Source organism: Trachinotus anak, unplaced genomic scaffold (genome assembly GCF_046630095.1).
Source record: "Trachinotus anak isolate AG129_WGS33_773 ecotype Australia unplaced genomic scaffold, CSIRO_AGI_Tana_v1 ptg000052l, whole genome shotgun sequence".
Classification (NCBI taxonomy): domain Eukaryota; kingdom Metazoa; phylum Chordata; class Actinopteri; order Carangiformes; family Carangidae; genus Trachinotus; species Trachinotus anak.
The window spans coordinates 367,984-386,140 of record NW_027273903.1 but is presented as its reverse complement, the minus strand read 5'-3'; the positions used below and the strand labels follow the sequence as shown (position 1 = coordinate 386,140).

At 40.2% G+C, this 18,157-nt stretch overlaps 1 protein-coding gene across 9 annotated transcripts in view; it reads right to left on the bottom strand.

Moving 5' to 3' along the window:
• Window positions 1-582: 582 nt before the first annotated feature.
• The window catches only part of rtn4a (reticulon 4a), a 32,264-nt gene continuing 14,689 nt past the window's right edge, over window positions 583-18,157 (bottom strand). For 7 of the 9 annotated variants that reach the window (XM_071473436.1, XM_071473434.1, XM_071473429.1 and 4 more), the window contains 6 exons: window positions 8,840-9,047; window positions 6,891-7,029; window positions 3,393-3,462; window positions 2,949-2,995; window positions 1,918-1,976; window positions 583-1,775 (listed from right to left, as the gene is read on the bottom strand). In XM_071473436.1, the coding sequence (XP_071329537.1) occupies window positions 1,733-1,775; window positions 1,918-1,976; window positions 2,949-2,995; window positions 3,393-3,462; window positions 6,891-7,029; window positions 8,840-9,047 (566 nt within the window). In that variant the 3' untranslated portion in view covers window positions 583-1,732. Of the gene's footprint in view, window positions 1,776-1,917; window positions 1,977-2,948; window positions 2,996-3,392; window positions 3,463-6,890; window positions 7,030-8,839; window positions 9,048-13,280; window positions 13,432-16,703; window positions 16,989-18,157 lie in introns of those variants that run through there. The other 2 variants (XM_071473438.1, XM_071473437.1) reach the window with 2 other exon arrangements.

Below are 18,157 nucleotides of genomic sequence, written 5' to 3'. Positions count from 1 at the left end.
AACAGAACAACTATTAGTAGGTCAGAGAGGTGTAAAACCAGATCATGGGTCACATGGTAATATCCAGACGATCAATTAAATGGAAAGCAAGACTTTATCTCATAGAAAAAGTGACGTCAAAAGGACTGTGATTATCTTTAAAATATGTGGCCTCTGTCTCACACATGCATGCACATGTGCACACACACATACAAACTAATGTTTCCTGCTTTTTCCAAGACTGAAATCATGTTAGGAACACCAGAGAGAACAATTACAGCTTGGACAAATGTGAAGCTAACAGTTATTATCTTAATTTTGGTTAAAAGAAAAAACTAAACTAAAAAAAACCAAACAAATAATGACACTACTTATGAGTTTTAAGTAAAAACATAACTGCATAATGTTGATGGAACATTCTAACCTGTAACTGAGTTTATAATATAATATAATAATTGTGATCATGTTGATTGAAAGTTTCTTTAATGATAATTACTGACTTCTCATTTGTATTTTCTTTCCCTGGTGAAGAACAGGTCTCAGACTAGAGCTAACAGAAACTAACTGGAATTAGCCAAGGACTGATAGAAGAGGAGGCGGGACTTTCTTCGTCTAGAAGCTTTATTGATAATTGTTTACATCTCACAATGCATTCCACAAACACGGCTCCCAGCTGGAAGCTTTTTATCGTCACAATTGAAATATGAAGTTTTCATTCACAATTATACTTGCATAACAAACAAATGCTTGAAGGTTTCCCAAAGTCACATCAAATTGTAACTTCATGAAGATATTAGCTCCACAGATAGTATGGTTGTTTTTTTTCTTTACTCCCATTTCTTCTTTTTTTTTAAATTTTTTTTTAATTTTTTTATTTGACTTTTAAATATTTTTCTGATGTGATGAATGTAAACGAGTTCCTCCAGAGTTTCATTACTACACAACTGCAATGACATGGAAATAATTTGTATGTAGTTAATGTGTTTTGTATGTCTGGCAAAGTTTTCTAGATGTTTCTAGCTAAAGTTACTCAGAAGCAATGAAGTTTTTTAATGGTAATACAACCCCCCCACCCCCCACCCCCGCCTCATCAGGAGTCAAAGACGTCGTTCACAAATCCGTCATTCGTCACATGGAGGCGAAACCATGCAGCAGGTCACAGAGGAAACAAGCTCGAAGCTTGAGGGTCACGACAGTAAACGGAATACTTCTAACTCGGCAAGAACAAAAAAATACCAATGAGGTGCTGTCTGCTGCTCGCTCTCGTCTTTGCACAACAATGAAGAAAATCTCTCTGCTCGGCTCGACTGCAGGTAAGGAAAAATTTTAATTACAAAAACCTACACAATGCCCTGGCTGAACAGACAGAGGGTTCAAGATTCAAATGCATTTCTGAGAGTTTTTTAACATCTCACAGAAACAAACATTTCTAAACTTGATTTCAAAAATAAAAAGAAAGGAGATGTAAATATAGAGCCGACCTTGGTGTCCTGAACCTATGTCAACTCTTCCAGAAGAGGGGGAAAAAAAAAAAAAAAAAAAAAAAAAAAGGAATTCTGAACTGGAACAAAAATGTTTTATTATTTTGACAAATAAAGTTGGAAGGGCTGCGCTCCTGCCAAACCCCTTCCCTCCTCCTCCTGCTCTCAGATCCGTCCCACCCTTGCCCTCCCTCACCCAAACACCCCACACTTTTCATCCAGCCATCTTCGTCTCTGGACTTCCTGAATCCAAACTGCGACTTCTTGTTTCTTCACTCTGTCTTACGCTTCATCCCGGGCACCTTCGCCTGGATCCTACAGACCGAACAGAGTGTGACAAGATTCACAAACAGGTGACAAATACACTTTACTGCAAATCATAACACAGCAACATGCAACAGCAGAGACACAGATTGTCTAACCCTAACCCAAACACATTGATGGACTGTCTGCTTACTTTCCCACGACATCTTTGATCTGGTTGTTGACCAGAGCCAGGTAGTGGTCGATCTGAGCCTGAAAACACAAACATCATCTGAATCAGTGACAGTCTGTCTGAAGCTGGAGGCTCAGCACCAACTGTCAGTTCAATTCAGTTCATTTGTATAGTGCCAAATCTTAACGCATATTATCTCAAGGCTCTTTTCAGGGTCAGGTCAGGAGTTCAGAACATTACATAGAGAAACCAACAAGGGGCAGGTCTGCCTCAATCAGTTGGGTGTCATAATTCACTAGCCAGGAGGATGCAATGATGGAAGTAAGACCAGGAAAGAGCCCACATTTTTTCATACATTGCTGCTTCTATCTCACACTGTAAAGGATCTTTTCAGGTATGCTACGTGATATTAATTCATTTAACCATTGCCTGTTGGGGGGGGGGGGGGTCCATTTTTGTACAAAACACTTTTTTACAGCTGTTGCCACAGCAATATGAAGTATTTCTTTCTGTAGTCCACATTAAGTCCTTGTATGTCTCCCAAGATCCAGATCCTAGGGTCTAATGAGATTTCATGTTTTCAGGTGTCTGAGGTTACTCTAACAATGTATTTGCAAATTTCTTTCAGATAAGAACAATTCCGAAACATGTGAAGTAAATCACTCACAAATGGAATTTAATCACACTCTGGATTCATCTCAATACAACCAGGAAGCAGCTGACAACAAAAAGCTTGAAGATATCTCACACAATTTTTGTCAAATTGCAGAAAGCTGTAAAAACATGTTTCCACTTTGTCATCACTAAATAATTACATTATAGAAAAACATGCAAATGCACCCTAACCCATGAAGTAGTATCGTTGCTTTGAAATGCTGACTGACTCAGTTCACATTAAAAGTTAACTGAATAAACTTATATTTTTAATAAACACCAACAGCTAAACTGAATCTTTGATCATGAGGTCACAGTAAAGACACAGCTGTCAGGCAGGAAGCAAACAGGTGCTACTGAGACCGAGTTGGATTATGGGTAAACACTGAGGTTCTTACCTGGTGTTTCTCATAGATGATTGGGCAGCTGAATGCTCCAATCAGGCCTGAAGAAGAAGAAAAGTGAGATCATGTGACCAGAAATTTAAATTGATCTGATTTCAACTGAAAACCAAAGACATTAAGAGAGACTGACTGTCACAGAAAACAAAGCACAGCTCAGTGTCCAAGTGTTGACAGCGTCCTAATCCAAACAAATCTGAAGGCAGTTTTATTTGTAGAAATGAGACAGCCCAGGTGTTAGTGTCTGACAACTTAAATGAATTTAAGTTAAATTGTTCCAAATGATCATATTATATAAAGTTGTTTTTTAACCCTAAGTGCTATAGATATTTTCACCACTAGGTGAAGCCGAAGTGACAGATATTTACATCCCATTAATCAGAAAAAATTCAATATGGTTTAAATTCACAGTGATTCACCCAGAATCAGAATATTTCTCACCCAGAATCAGAAGAGTGAGCCCATTGAACAAGGCACCAACGTAGGTCAAGATCCACATCAACACAGCAAACTGCAGAGAAGAAGAATTAGAAACCTGAGCATCTCCAACATGACATAACATATAACATGACATAACATGAAATATTAGAGCAGTGGCCTCAGTGGACATTTTTAAACAACAGAAAACATAATTTTTCTCTTAAATGTTTTCCCTGTTTTTTTAATGATTTCCCTGTTTTAACGCTTTCTCTTAAATATTTGTCAAATCACTTTGAGCTGCATCCTGTGCATGAATAGTGCTCTATAAATAAAGTTTATTATTATCATTATTATTATCATTTTTGTTGTTATTATTATTATTACATAACATGATATAACTACCATGTAACATGACAGGTTATAATATTTAACAACATGACATTACAACATATAACACGATATAAGCTGCAGTTTAACACTTTCCTCTTTTTGATGTTGCACCTGCTGAACTGTGGATCACAAAGTGCATCTACACACTGTTCATTAACAGACTATTTATGGTAGCTGTAGTGTTGTGACTTCTAGTCTATTCTGTAAACGTGTAATTATAAACTCTGTACAATCAATTCAATTTGTCACATATGGACTTTAATCAAGTTCTGGACTCATCTAAACACAAACAGAAAGCAGCTGACAACAACGAGCCTGAAGAGAGTTGACTTTAAAATTTTAGTCAATTTGCAGAGAGCTGTAAAAACATGTGAAATGTGCATCACAAGTTCCCAGAGAACAAGATGATCAACAAATTATATATTTTTATAAAATATGTAGTTTCGTATAAAAAAAAAAAAAAAAAAGAAAAGCAGCAAATCCTCAAAGGTGAGAAGCTGCAGAACGTTTGGCTGGGAAATAATTATTTAAATTGTTGCTAATTATTTTTCCAGATCAGAACAAATGGAACAATTACTCACTTTATAATCTATAAAAAAATATATAGATTCATATTTAAGTTAAATTTCTCTGGTTCCAGCATTTAAAATGAAAGGATTTGCCTCTATTTCCTGTTTTATGTCACTAAAGTGACTGATTGGACACAACAGGTGGTTTTAAAACTGATGGCCATTTTTAACTTTTCATACATTTTATCGACTACACTAATGTAGAAAATTACCTCCAGATTAAGTGATAATGAAAATATTCCGACATAGTTACTCAGTTCATTCCTGTAACAACAATCCTGTTATTGACAGAAGGGAAATAAACAAGCTCAACATTGTTTAGACAGTTTCCTCCTGGGATCAGCTCTTCTCTCCTGTGACTCTGCAGCAGCTTCACACTGAATGTGAATCTCCTGCCTTTAAATACACAGACCCTAAAAGAGCAGATCCAAAAACTGAATCAGTCTGAGACCAGTCGCCCGTGTCTCTGTCCTGATCAACATCAACACAGCCAAGAATATCTGACTCTGAGATATCTTACTTCACATCAGTAGTGATGCCATTGAAATGGATGATTATAGTGTTAAAAGACTTTTTCTTTAAAGGAGAATTCTGGTTTATAACAACTCGGGTCTTCAACCCCATTCAGACTGGACTGATGTGTCTGGGGCAATTGTGGTGATTTTAAAATCACCTGCTCTGGTCAGTGATTTGAATCCTGTCACAAACATGAGGCAGAAAGAGCAGCTGCTCCTATTCTACCAGTGTTTAACTTTCATCTGTTCACATTCAGTCAAACTGACCCATCACCAGCAATCAGCTGTGATCAGCTCTTGTCGGCAGTAAATCATGATGTTCAGACAACATCACTGGATCACTGTGATACTGAAGCAAACTTAAAAATAGGGGGATTCTCAGTGACGTTCTGCAGCCTCTGTTTCTCTGGAGCTTCATTGTGAATGGACATCAGAGATGATGATATCCTCAGGAAGTGATGTCACACTGAATCAGATCAACATATGGTTCAGGTCTGGCTCAAGAATCTGAGGAGGACCGTGTCTCACTCAAATTCATCTCACCCTGCATCTGTGTCCATGTCTGTTAGAGGCCAGATCCGGTCATTTCACCAGGATTCAAATATCCAGAACCACAAGTTAAATTACAGCACAGTGAAGATCTCCATCCCCCTGTTTGTGTTAGTGATGAATATGAACACAGCTGGGGCCCACGGCTAACATGGCTGTCAGTGAAAAGGCCCTACAGCAACGTGGTTAAAGAGGTACAGGCAGATTAAATGTGTGATGTTTTAATGACCTGCTGATGAGGTCAAACATCCACCTCCAGTACAGGTGACGAATACTTTGTAATGTTTGAAACATTCCTGCAGCTCAGATTCACTCCTGATCGGATTAGAGAATCAGTCTTTTTCCCTCTAAGGGAATCTGTGTGCAGATCTGTATTTGGACTGCAGGCTGGAGGGTGGTCGGGTTCAGCGAGGTGACGACAGGACTGACAGCTGCAGAGCTCTGACGACTCTCAGTGTAAATGGACTGAACTGTTATCTGTTACCAGCACTGAGCTGCACATGGATCACTTTTCTACAACTGTTCACATTTCTCTGCTCTGAGTTCACTCTTCACACTGTGGTTCACTTCTCTCTGCTTTAATATTCAGTGACCACATATTTCAAAATTCATTAACTGCTCAAAGACCTCTGTGTATATCAGCCCCATGTTATACATATTTACATGTTATTTTCATACTAACAACAGGGTTACAACACTTGTAGGGGGGTTAACAACTGGTACACAATTAACATTAATTACCTATGGCTGATATCATCTACCAACACTGACCTGCACTACACAAAATATGTCTTATGAAAAAAAAAGGTTTTTAAAACACGTGATCCCCTCAGTGCCCTCAAGTCTGCTGGACCACTGGCGGAGCCAAAAGTGGCTCAGAGAAATCCTGCCCCTTGGGTGGGCCAGGGACAGTGCACTGCAAAATTTTTTATAGCAAAAAGTACACTGCAATTAAATTAAAACATTCCGCTTGTAAATGTCTCCTATTATCCCTTTATTAGGGAAAAATTAATTATTTGATCAATTTTCATTACACCAAAGTTGTCTATGTGGTCCTACAAAAGTAAGCAAAAGTAAGCATCAATCTATAACTTTACACACTTTCCAAGATAACACTGAGAGTTGCAGCCTGTTGCAGCAGCACCTGGTTTTCTGTTTTATTGTATTGATAATTTTCCTCACAGGATCAGTAAAGTATATTTACCTATAAATAATTCTAAATTTCATCATAATAAATTCTTATTGATATTCTACATGTGTAGAAAAATATTTATTTCCCATTTGATCATATTTGGATGTTAAAAAACATGTTAGGAAACAAAGAGGTTTTGCCATGAAATAATCAGATTCTTATTTTTTTTTAGATCATTGTCTAACTGCATATGATGTGTTTGTCATTGCACAACATTTTTTTTTTCCTCTTTGTGACTTTCCAGCATCTCTTCATTCTAAATTATTCATCAACTGTGGGTCGAGAGAGCCAGAGTCGTTCTCACCTTGATGGAGTCGACCAGGTCTTCCACCAGGAACAGACGCCTCAGTTCACCGATGGTCTTGTTGAGTCTGGCCAGAACCAGGTCACTGTACTTGTGGACCATGTCCTCAGACAGTGCCACCTCCTGGTCCAGGTACTGCCTGAGAGGGACAGTTTGAGTAAAGAGAAGATATGACAATGCTGATAAACTTTATTTATCATCATAAACTTTATTTATATAGCACTTTTCTTCACAAAGTTTACAAAGTGTTTAACAGAAAGAAAAAAGCTGATGATGATAGACGAACATCATGATTGCACCTGACATCCATGACTAAGTTGATGCCAAATATTAAATAAGGTCAGTTAGTTTAATGCTGATTATTCAGTTTATATAATATTTTTTTAAATATATAGTTCAGTGCTTTTGAGCAGCTTTCATTTGTTTTACTGACATTTAAAAAGTCAAATCTGTACAAAACAGTTTCTAATATGACTCAGTTCATGTTAATCTGAGAGAATTAATCTATTAATTCTTAATTCTTAATCTTATCTTTAATCAGCTGACAGGTCGGTTTGTGAGAGGCATTTTTTTGTCAAACTGCCAGTAGGGAGGTTAAACAAGCAGACAACAACCAAACACACAACAAGGTGGGGAACCAGCAGGCTCAGTATACAAGAAAATCCACTATGTAAGTGTAATGTGATTGGCCGGGTCCCATTGCCGGTGAAACCAGACAAACAATGGCTCAAATCGTATCAAAACTCACATTGTTAAATCTTTATTTAAAGCTTGATTTTATTTCCTTTGTCACTCCGCTGCCATGTTTTGCTTATTGCATAAATCTTCTAAATATCTTAAAACATGTTTCTACCAGGCTACAGAGAGGCTGAGGTGTTTACTGTGTTTTATCAGTCTTAGAGACTTTAATCAGGCACAGTCACCTACCAGTTAAAGTCTAAGCTCATTTGTCTTGAGCTGTGAAGGTCAGAGGGAGGAATGAACTGGAGCAGCAACAGTTATGACATTCATTGATTTGTGAGTCAACAGAAAAACTATTTTGATAATGGACTAATTGTCATTTTTTAGGCCGAAATGCTGAACATTGGACTGACTCCAGCTTCTCCAGTGAGCATTTTGACTGAAGAAAATAATGAGCATGAAAACAGCCGTTAGTTGTGGAGCCAGACTCAGTTTCCCTCACACAAAGAATCAGCTGCAGACACATAGTTGTTCTTATTGTACTAGTATGTAATGTCATGATTCACCAGTGCTGACAATAACTGTGACATTTACTAAATGAAACAATGATATGGTGTCAATAACACACATGATGAAGTGTCAATAACACACACAGATTTTGGTCTTGTGATCTTTTATCTTGTCGTTACATTAAGTGCAACTTTTTGTACAGTTGTGTTACAGACTCTCTCTCCACCTCCCTACACAAAAATGTTCAAACACAAAATGAACAAAGTTAGGGTTAGGGTTAGTTTTTTTCAAATGTTCTGTAGATATAGTGATAATATTGTTATTGTGAACTCTTTTGATCACGATAATCGTAGTGACAATCTGATGACAAACTTTCTCTATTTCCTTTATAATTAGCACCAAACTGAATTTTTTTTTCTTAAATATCACAGTAATTTCAGTAATTTTAGGGAATTATAAGAAAAGTTTCAGGAAATTATTTGGAAAATATGAGACCCATGAAATAAAACATTTTACACAGCAGGAGTTAAATGCTGTGTCAGTGGAATTGTGCAATTCTAACACACAATATTTTAGTTTTATGGATTATCATTGATCTTATAGGTTTTTATTGCTGACTGTGTGAATAACTGTGAAGATGCTGCTGAATATGTCTGGAGATTAATGTGATGCTGAGCCAAGAAAATGCTACAGTAAACTGTATCTTGTGAAAATACACTAGTATTGCAGTGCCTGACTTCTCATTCGCTGGCACTCACTTGAATGGGTGTCCCTCATCTGACTTTTGGATGGCCTGCAGGATGCCTTTGTATATCCTGAAGCAGATGGTGACTGACAGCAGCGCCAGGCCGATGTAGGAGCAGACGCTCACGATGCTGCACACTGTCAGGGAAAGAAGCAGCAGCAGGGCGGCGCCGAACACCACACCTGTGGTCTTCACATCACGCCAGTAGAGGAGATCCACCACTGCAGGAGGGGGAGGATGAGGAAGACCATAGTTAGTGTCAATCATCTAGAGAAGTGAAGCCTGGAGGGTGATGCTCTGAACTTCACTGAGCAGCCACCAGAGGGTGTAACTGCAGGTTTCAGTATTGTCCTTTGATTCAGATTCATGCCATATAAACAGGGGACGTAATGCTACTATGTGGATATTGATCAACAAAAAATGTATAACCTGCCCAGTGACACTGCACAACAACTCGTAATAATAATAATAATAATAATGACGACATTGTTTAGACAGAAAGGAAAACAAAGAAAGAAATCTTCTCTAACATGATTTTCACACGGCTCCTCTGTCTGGATACACTGAAGACTTTATACTGTTCTCACAGGTGAACTGCCAACACCTGGAAACATCTGCTGACGAGGGAAATCACTGTTGCTCTGTTGTAATTTATCATCTGTATAATGAGCACGATGAGAAGAAATCATGAGACTCTTATGGCAAGAGACACAACCTGGTGTGGTCAATTTGTTTTGGGTCCAGAAAAAATAAAAGACAATCTAACAAAGTGTCCTGAGGGAAAATCTCTTTCATTCTCTTCACCTCCCAACTGTCACATAGTTGCTGCATGTGGTTGTCTGGAGGTGGAGCATCTTAAATTTGGAAGTTTGCTGAAGGTCACAACCTGTCAGACTGAATTGAAAACCTGCTGGAGGAAACTCTGTGCAGCTACTCAAACATAGTCTCTGTGGACTCTTCACTTTTCACCCTGATGCCACAAAGACAATTTCCAAGCGACGTAACACGAGCTGGAGCTTCGACTTTCATCAGCATTATTTTATTGCACAGTTTAAATTAGTGTGTTTGTCTAAACTGATGGTACGTTTGTATCGACTGGGCTCTGATTTCCAGAGCTGCTCGATAATCAATTAATCACTTCAGTCTTTTTTAAAAAACAAACGTGCTGGTTGCAGTTATTCCGGTAAATTGATTTAATGCTTTTGTCTTATGTAACAGTAACCTATATCTTTGGGCTTTTGGAGTAGTCGCTTGGTCAAAACAAGACGTCACCTTGGAGTTTTTTTCTTTGTATTTTCTAGGGTAAATGATCAATCGAGACACTAAAACTCAGAAGGCTTCAGATTTTGTTGAACTATAGCAGCTGACTTCACTGACTCATTGAGTGTTAATGAGTAAAGCCAGCAGTAATTTTCAGCTGGAGTTAAACCTGCAGGTTGTTTCATTGATTCTGTTGCCATGGCGCCGCGGATGGCTGCCTCGGTGTTTTGGTGCGCATTTTTTTGCCTTATTTTCTTTATAAATCCAGTTTTCTGCTTTGGTTTCCTCATCAACAAGGCTAGAGAGCCCCACTGTTGCTGATCAATTGCACCAATCACCAGAAAAAATTCCTTGTATGTGAAAACATACTTGGCAATAAAACTGATTCTGATTCTGATTCTGATTCTGATTGTTGGATCTCGGACATAGGGGTGCTGCAGGGAGCTCCTTTCCTCTGTGAGTGCCCAGACAGACGAGTGGTGGATTTGGTGGGTGGGGGTCGGACTCTGCTGGGAGACAGCTGAGCCCATGACCTGGGTCCTGCACTAGTCTTATATTTCACCAGAGAATTCCAGGCAGGTCAGTGTACAATATTAGAAGTGAAGGAGTCCTGGTTTCCTGTGGTCTGACGTTGCTCACAGCTAATACACGCTGTACTTTCAGACTTAAATCAGGAACAAGCTGCAATTAAGTAAATCTCACCTTTAGAACAGTAAACTGGACCTCATTCAGTCTTTTACAGCACAAACAGGTCATCTGTTTAACAGGTGGAGATTTAACTGGAATCATGTGAATTCAACAGTGACATGAAGACATTAAAGAATCTATCAGTCTCAGTCTTTGTGTTATATGATTGGTTATAGTTGGTTGGTAGAGTGGTAACGAATTGAGAAGTTGATGAGCAGATTAATTATGATGAAAACAGTTTGAATCTGTTCTCATGGCTGAGGTTTCACGTATTCACCTGAAGCTTGGACACAGGGCTTACATACATCTATCTACAGAGCTGAGGCTGCAGACAGAGCTGGTGTTCTGCACAGAGACTCGGGCAGATGCTGTGAGTGAAGGCAGCCGTGATGGACCGGCCACAGTCAGCTGATGACCAAAATATTACTGACGTTTATTTAACAGCCAATAAATAATGCTGAAAACCTCCAGTGAGATTTCCTACAACAGTTTGTTGCAGAGGAGACAAATCAAACCGACTGCAGAACATCAGTGAATATAAAAACAGTCAGTTGACATGGAGGAGCTCCACCTTTAGAGAGTTTTAAAGAACTAAAATGTCTAAGATTAGTCAGAAACATGAACTCATTGTAATCATTATAACCCTTAGTTAGATCCCTAGAAACATTCAGTATTAATTGCGTAACAACAAAATTTTTATCATCGATTATTGTTTCTGAAAGGCTCTCAGGGTCCAAACTGAACCGACAATGAAAACCCTATTAACATTAAATTTTCACTGCAGAGAAAAGTTTTCAGAAAGAACTGAACTGATCGATTAATTGATTTATCGATCAGTCTGAAATATATCCCACAAGCTACTTTTAATCGTTTAAGTCTATTTGCTGGTTTCTGCTTCTCACATGTGAGGATTTGCAGCTTTTCTCCATCACCTAACAGTAAACTGAATATTTATGTCTGTTGATTGGATAAATCAAGACACATGAAGATGTTGGTGAAGTGTCTGGGAAATTGTAATGAGCATCTTTTACAGTTTTTAGATATTTCATAGAAAAAGATTGGAAGGTTAAATCTATGATGAAGTTTATTGCTGGTTGCTTCTGTACTTGCTAACATTTCTCAACACTAACAGAACGATTACAGGCATTTAATAGACACAATTTTCAGAGAAAATAATTTGCATATTAGTCAATATTGAAAAGCATTGTCAGTTCCAGTTTTAATAACCAGCACCAAAGTCAATTATGATACTGACACACGTGCGTCAGAACACATCTTCTACACAGTCTGAAGCTGTTTAACTACAGTCACTTCTGTTATCATTGCTGCTGCTGTTTAATGACACAGACTTTTCACACATCAGACTCCGGCTCTCTGCTGCTTTAAAACCACCACAAAACGCTGCAGGTCATTCAGATTAAATTTATAGGAAACAGCATATTCACAGGGAGTCCAAGGAAAATGAACTACTAAATGCACATTAGGGCTGGGCAACATGTTATTTCACATATTTATGTGCAAATTCTTCCCATGTTGGATACAAAGTCGTGTAAAATAAGCTAAAAGTAATTATGAAATTGTTTAATGAACTACATGAGCAGGTTCCTGCAATGCGTGCCAAGTTAAATTTTACACAGAAGTGCAGTTTAAACCCTGTCAGAATAATCAGGTACAGAATACAAGAGCACGAATTCATGACATTCATGTCAGCACTTCATTAAACACGACCTGGACCCTGACAAGCAGCTGCTGATGGGCTGATGGATAAGTTGTTTAAAAAAGGGCTAATTTATTTACATCGGGGTCTGGAAGCAGCCAGTTCAGACACAATAACATTTCATTGTTACGGTTGGTTAAAGACTTCAGTGTTTCACAGACACCTGCCGGAGGCATGAGCTCCTCCTGGGTCTCAGGAAGCTGCAGTGTGGCCGCTGACACCGGCTCTCCTCCATCATCTGCCACTAGCTCCGTGTTAGCTCCATTAGCCACACCGCAGCAGCTGTGGCCGGTAGTTTGATAGACAGCCGCTGTCTGCAGCTACAGCAACCGACCGAGTAGCCGACATGAGAGGAGGAGGACACGGAGGAGGAGGGTCCGCGGTCCTAATGCGGCCGCCTGGCTACATATGGTAGCCGCCGTGCTAACACCGCAGGAGCTTGGCTAAAAATAGACCCCGCATCACAGCTAGCTAAACCCGGCGCTGAACTCGTTTCTCTCCCTGTTTTAACCAGACTCTGATCTGTCTTTAACGTAATCTCTGTCCCAGAGGGTTTTATTATCCGAAAGCCCCACCGGCAGCTCCGTCCCCACCGCGGAGACAAAACGTCAAACCGTCCGGCATGACCTCCGCAGGCGGCCCAATCCGCCTCCGACCCTCCATGGGCTCACCGCAGCCACGCTGCCGCTGCTCATGCAAATCCCAACGCCGCCATAAACGCGACACAACCTTAGGCAGGTTTAAAGACGAGAGAGACGGTCGGTAAACAAAAGATTATGGCCAGACTAACCCCGTTTGGCGTCCATCTTGAACCTCCGTGAAGAGCGCAGCAACACGGCGGCTCCGCCTGGCTGACGGGAGGGAGGGAGAGGGACAGACATGCGCAGCTCGGCCTCTCAGTGCAGAAGGACGGATGATCGATTACTATCAATTCAATCGATTGAAGTTCGTTTTAAAACCCCTAACCCATTGCTGAGGGAAATGTTCTGATATTTAACTGAAGACGAAATATTAAAAAACAACTAATAGCTTCCTGCTAAGGGCTGATTCATCAATCGATCATTCAATTGACTCAAAGGTACGTTTAGATCTTAGTTTCCAGTTTCTCAGACGTGAGGATTTGATCCTTTGTCACAGTTTAAAACAGAATTAAATTAATGGAAGAAGTCACCTGGTCTCTGGGTTTACTGACTGTCATTTAGAGATGATCAATTAAAAACTATTGGTAATCAATAATCTGTTATGTTGTGATTGTAAAGTGTTTTAATGTAAATCTAAACACCCCTTTTACCAATTCACGCTGTCCCAGTAATTTCACATGTTTCTTATTGATTTAAATTCATCCTGTGACACCATCACTCTGCTGCTGTGATGATACTGAGCTCTGTCACTCCTACAGGAAGGTGGAGACACCAACATAAAGGAGGAGGAGGGTGGAGATGTGTTGCATAACCAGGCTGTAAAGGAAAAGTGTCTGCAGAAATAAAGATGAGATAACGAGAGGAATTTAAATCTAACTACTGAAACAGTTCAGACATCTGCAGTTAACATCCATAAAAGGGACTACAAGCTGTCCAGAGAACTCCAGGTGCATGCTGGGAGATTTAAACATCAGGTCTGACATTCATATTAATGATCTGATCTGTGACCAACATGGTTTTTAATGCAAATGTTTTTCAATCAATTAATTTTAGATCCAAATGTTCTTTAACATGTATAACACAGGGGCCACTTTTACTTTTGATAGTTTAATGTATTATAGGATATGTTATACATGTTCTATATGTTATACACATTATACATAAGGTTATGAGCAGTTTTCAGGTGGAGCTAATTCTTTTTTAATTATATTAAACAGAGCTATTGATCATGGATTGATCAGATCAAATGTAACGCATCACAATGACTCAGAGCTTAAAGAGACGCGTCTTGTTTTTTGTTTTTTATCTGTTCTGAGTGTAAAATCTTAATTTGAAAGGAAACTGGTTCCTCCGGCTGTCAGATGAAACATTCCTCTTAAATTTAATGGAGTAGAAGAATAAAGCTGCATCAAAGAGAAATGTTCAGTACACATACTTCAAAATGAGAATGAGTCATTTTAACACTGAAGTTAGAGCTTCAAGTCAAACCACAGCTCTACAGTGACATGTAACTAACATTATACTGTATGAGACCCTGACACTGGCGCTGCTCCAGGCTGCAGGGGCCGAGGCCAACACACAAACAGACAAACATTCAGAAACCTGTGAAACTGGAATCAGTCTCATCTGTAGGGTCACAGATCAAACACCTGGAAACCACCTGCTCAGGACAAACTATGAAGACGCAGACACACCTGAGATCCTCAGACAAGTTAAACGCCCTCATATCTGAAATTTTCGATGACCTCTTGAGCAAGGCATTATCATGGTGCCAATACTGCAACAGTTTAATCTTTGAGGCAGACACTGACTGACACATGGTTATTAACTAGGATAATAGTATCTTATCATTTACATAAAACAACTGTGATACTTTAAATCATTCAAAGACATTTTACTGTCAGTGTTTTAATTATCAATTAATCTGCTGATTATTTTCTCCACTTATCAAATTTATTGTTTTCAGGAAATGTCAGAAAACAAAAAAAACAAAAAAACCTGAAGATGACTAAATCAAACAGAAAGAAGAAATCTTCTCCACATAATGTTTCATATCGTAGAATTTCCCTCCACTGCCGGTCAACAAGTTACTGTGGTCAATAGTACCAGTTCACTATAAGACACAGAACTGGTTTCTAACTCACTGCTATGAAGTTGCATGAGCATGCACACACACACACACACACACACACACACACACACACACACTAAATACTGCTTAGTCACAGTGCGAATCTCCTTACAACCTCAAAGACACAACAGCTTCATTCAGTCACCTCATGGTCCTCCCTTGTTACAACAGAGGACACACACACACAAACACACAGTTGCGCACACTTCAGTGTTGAGATGACCAGTGACAGCACCAGCATGGCCTCAGATTATGCAGCAACATCAGGTCACATGATGATCAGCGGACAGCAGCACTTGGCTGAGACCACGTCCTGATGTGGTCCACGGTCTGATGGTTTTCACACCACACAGAGTTTAATGAAACATTTCACAACCAGACGGAAACAATCATTCACTGTATCAGACTTAATGAGGTCAGGACCTCTCAGCTGTACATGATCATTAGTAATAACTGATGAGACCTGGAACCAGGTCTGGATCATCAACAGGTCCAAAGGAAATAGAGTCTGAAGTGAAGTGACTGTGACTGATGTCACAGAGGTTTCTGTACTGTTCATGGTCAACCTTCAGAGTCATGTGACTTCTATACATCAACATGGATGCCACACTGAGTTTTATTGTTGAACGATGATTGTGTGTTAAGAGATTGTGATATGATTTAAGTCACTGTCATCTCCTGTGTTTCAGCCGGTTGACAGGTGCTGTCGAAATAAACCAACCTGTCTGACAACACATCAGCTGAGCTGGTACCAGCTGACTAAGACCGGAGAGGCAGGACCAGGACCACAACCTGATCCCTGAGCTCCTGTTTGTTCATCACAGAGGGAGTAACTACCTCCACTCACTCTTCTCCTGTTCATTAGCATACAGGCAGCACCCTAGCCAGTCATTAAACTGCCAGCTCACGTCACTGATCACAAACCCCTCCCTCCTTCTCCTCTCTCCTGTCTACCTTTGGTCACAGAGTCTGACTGGCTGGACGTTCAAAGTCCTCTCTGCCAGGAAACTGTCTCGCTGCTGCTGCAGCGAGAACACAACCTGAAACAGTTTGGAAACATCTGCCGCCTGGACCTGAGTCACAGAGGTTGAGTCACAGTCAGGAACAACTCATCTCATGGACAAAATACAGTGACACTAAAGGTCTGAAAGAGTTGACCTCCTGAAGCTATATGATCATTCAAATCAGACATGCTCATTAGATCCAGTAGAAATCTATTACTGTTCCTTATCTTGAGCCTCAAAGTCTCCAGAGCTCAGTTTGAGTGGACGGACCTGCAGAGGGACAGGCAGGTGGACGAGGTCAAAGAGCTGCAGCGTCTGACTCTGTATTAACAATCAATTCACATCTAATCAGGATCAACCTCTAACATCTGGTACTCCAGCAGCACAAGAAAGAAGACACAGAAACACAGTAGACAGACAGAAAGGTAAAGGTGTACCCTGCTCTCTCCAGTGCCGTGTAGCAGGCTCACTCTCCTGCTTGTCCACAGAGTTGTTCTCCATGCCGTCCGATCAGCAAACACACATTCCACACTGAGAGGCACCAGCAGAGGCGGCAAAAGCAAACGTGTGAGTAAATGTATGTTCAGCTGTAGGAGGAAGAGGAGGAGGAAGAGGGAGGGGAGGGGAGGACCCAAGCGAGGCTTCCTCTGAGGGGGAGACGACTGCAGCGAGCAAATGAAGTGTGTCCTGCAGGCGAGCTGTCAGCTGACTGTCTGCTGCCAGCACTCTGACGCAGCAACTATAAACGTCTCTGTGCCCCCCCGCTCAGGCTTTCTGCTCTCTCCCTCCCTCCCTCCTCCTCCTCCTCCTCACCACCCAATCTGATCTTCCCTTTCCCCTCCTTTCTCTCCCCCACATTTCCTTCACGCTGTATCTCACCCTGCTTTCCCTTTGTCATCCCCCCCCCACCCCACGCTGTTCTCAGATCTGCTGACGAAGCACTGAGACAAAGCAGAAGAATGATTTCTGTCCATCTGTGTGAAACTGGTTGAGCTGTCTGGTACAGATCTATAAACTGAAGCCACAGATCAGTTCACATCAGGAGCGTAAAGACCTGCAACTGCTGTCAGTCTCCAGCCATAACATGTTCTGAGGTGCAGACTCACGTGTCCATAACACAGAGTATGAATGTCAGGTCAGATTCATTGTCTTGTTCAGGCCTGGTGACCGTCATCATCATCATCAATCTGATACTGTCATGATTGATAAGTGTAAAAACAAAGTCTGACAGAACAACATCTTTAGTCCAAAGAGAATATCAGCAGGAGAAACTGAACCCAGAGACCAATGATCATCTGAAACTATAGAAACTGTTGTTGTGGATCAGGACTGCCTCTGATTGGTTGACAGTTTCAACAGCTTCCTGTTCTCAACAAGGTTTCAGAATAAAGGCTCATTTACACCTAAGGTTTGACTTAACAGTTTGTTCTGGGCAAAACGACTCGATTTTTAAGTGTTTACAGGCTCAAACATCTGGTACAACACTAACAGAGACATAATCTAGTATTACTAATGGTATCTGAGCTGAAGCATATCAGACCAGGACCAGGATGATAAGCTGTGATCACTGACTTCTTCCACCAGAGGGCACCGTCTCATTTTATAAACCTCTCTGCTTCAGAAACTACCTGCAGACTGGTGGAGGAAGCTTCTAGAAAAAAAGACTTTCAGGGGCCACTGTTGTTGGGAAAGCTCCTGATGCCAAGAATTAGTGACAGTAACTTTGTCCACAGACTTTCTATGTTTCTCTTTTATTTAGTAAATTGTTTTTTTAAATATTCTGATTTCTAAAATTGGTTAATGTGCAATAATTTCTCAGGATATACTGATCAAGACTTTGAAATTCAGGTATTAGTCTTATGAAAAGCTTTATGATTGATTACCTGCATGT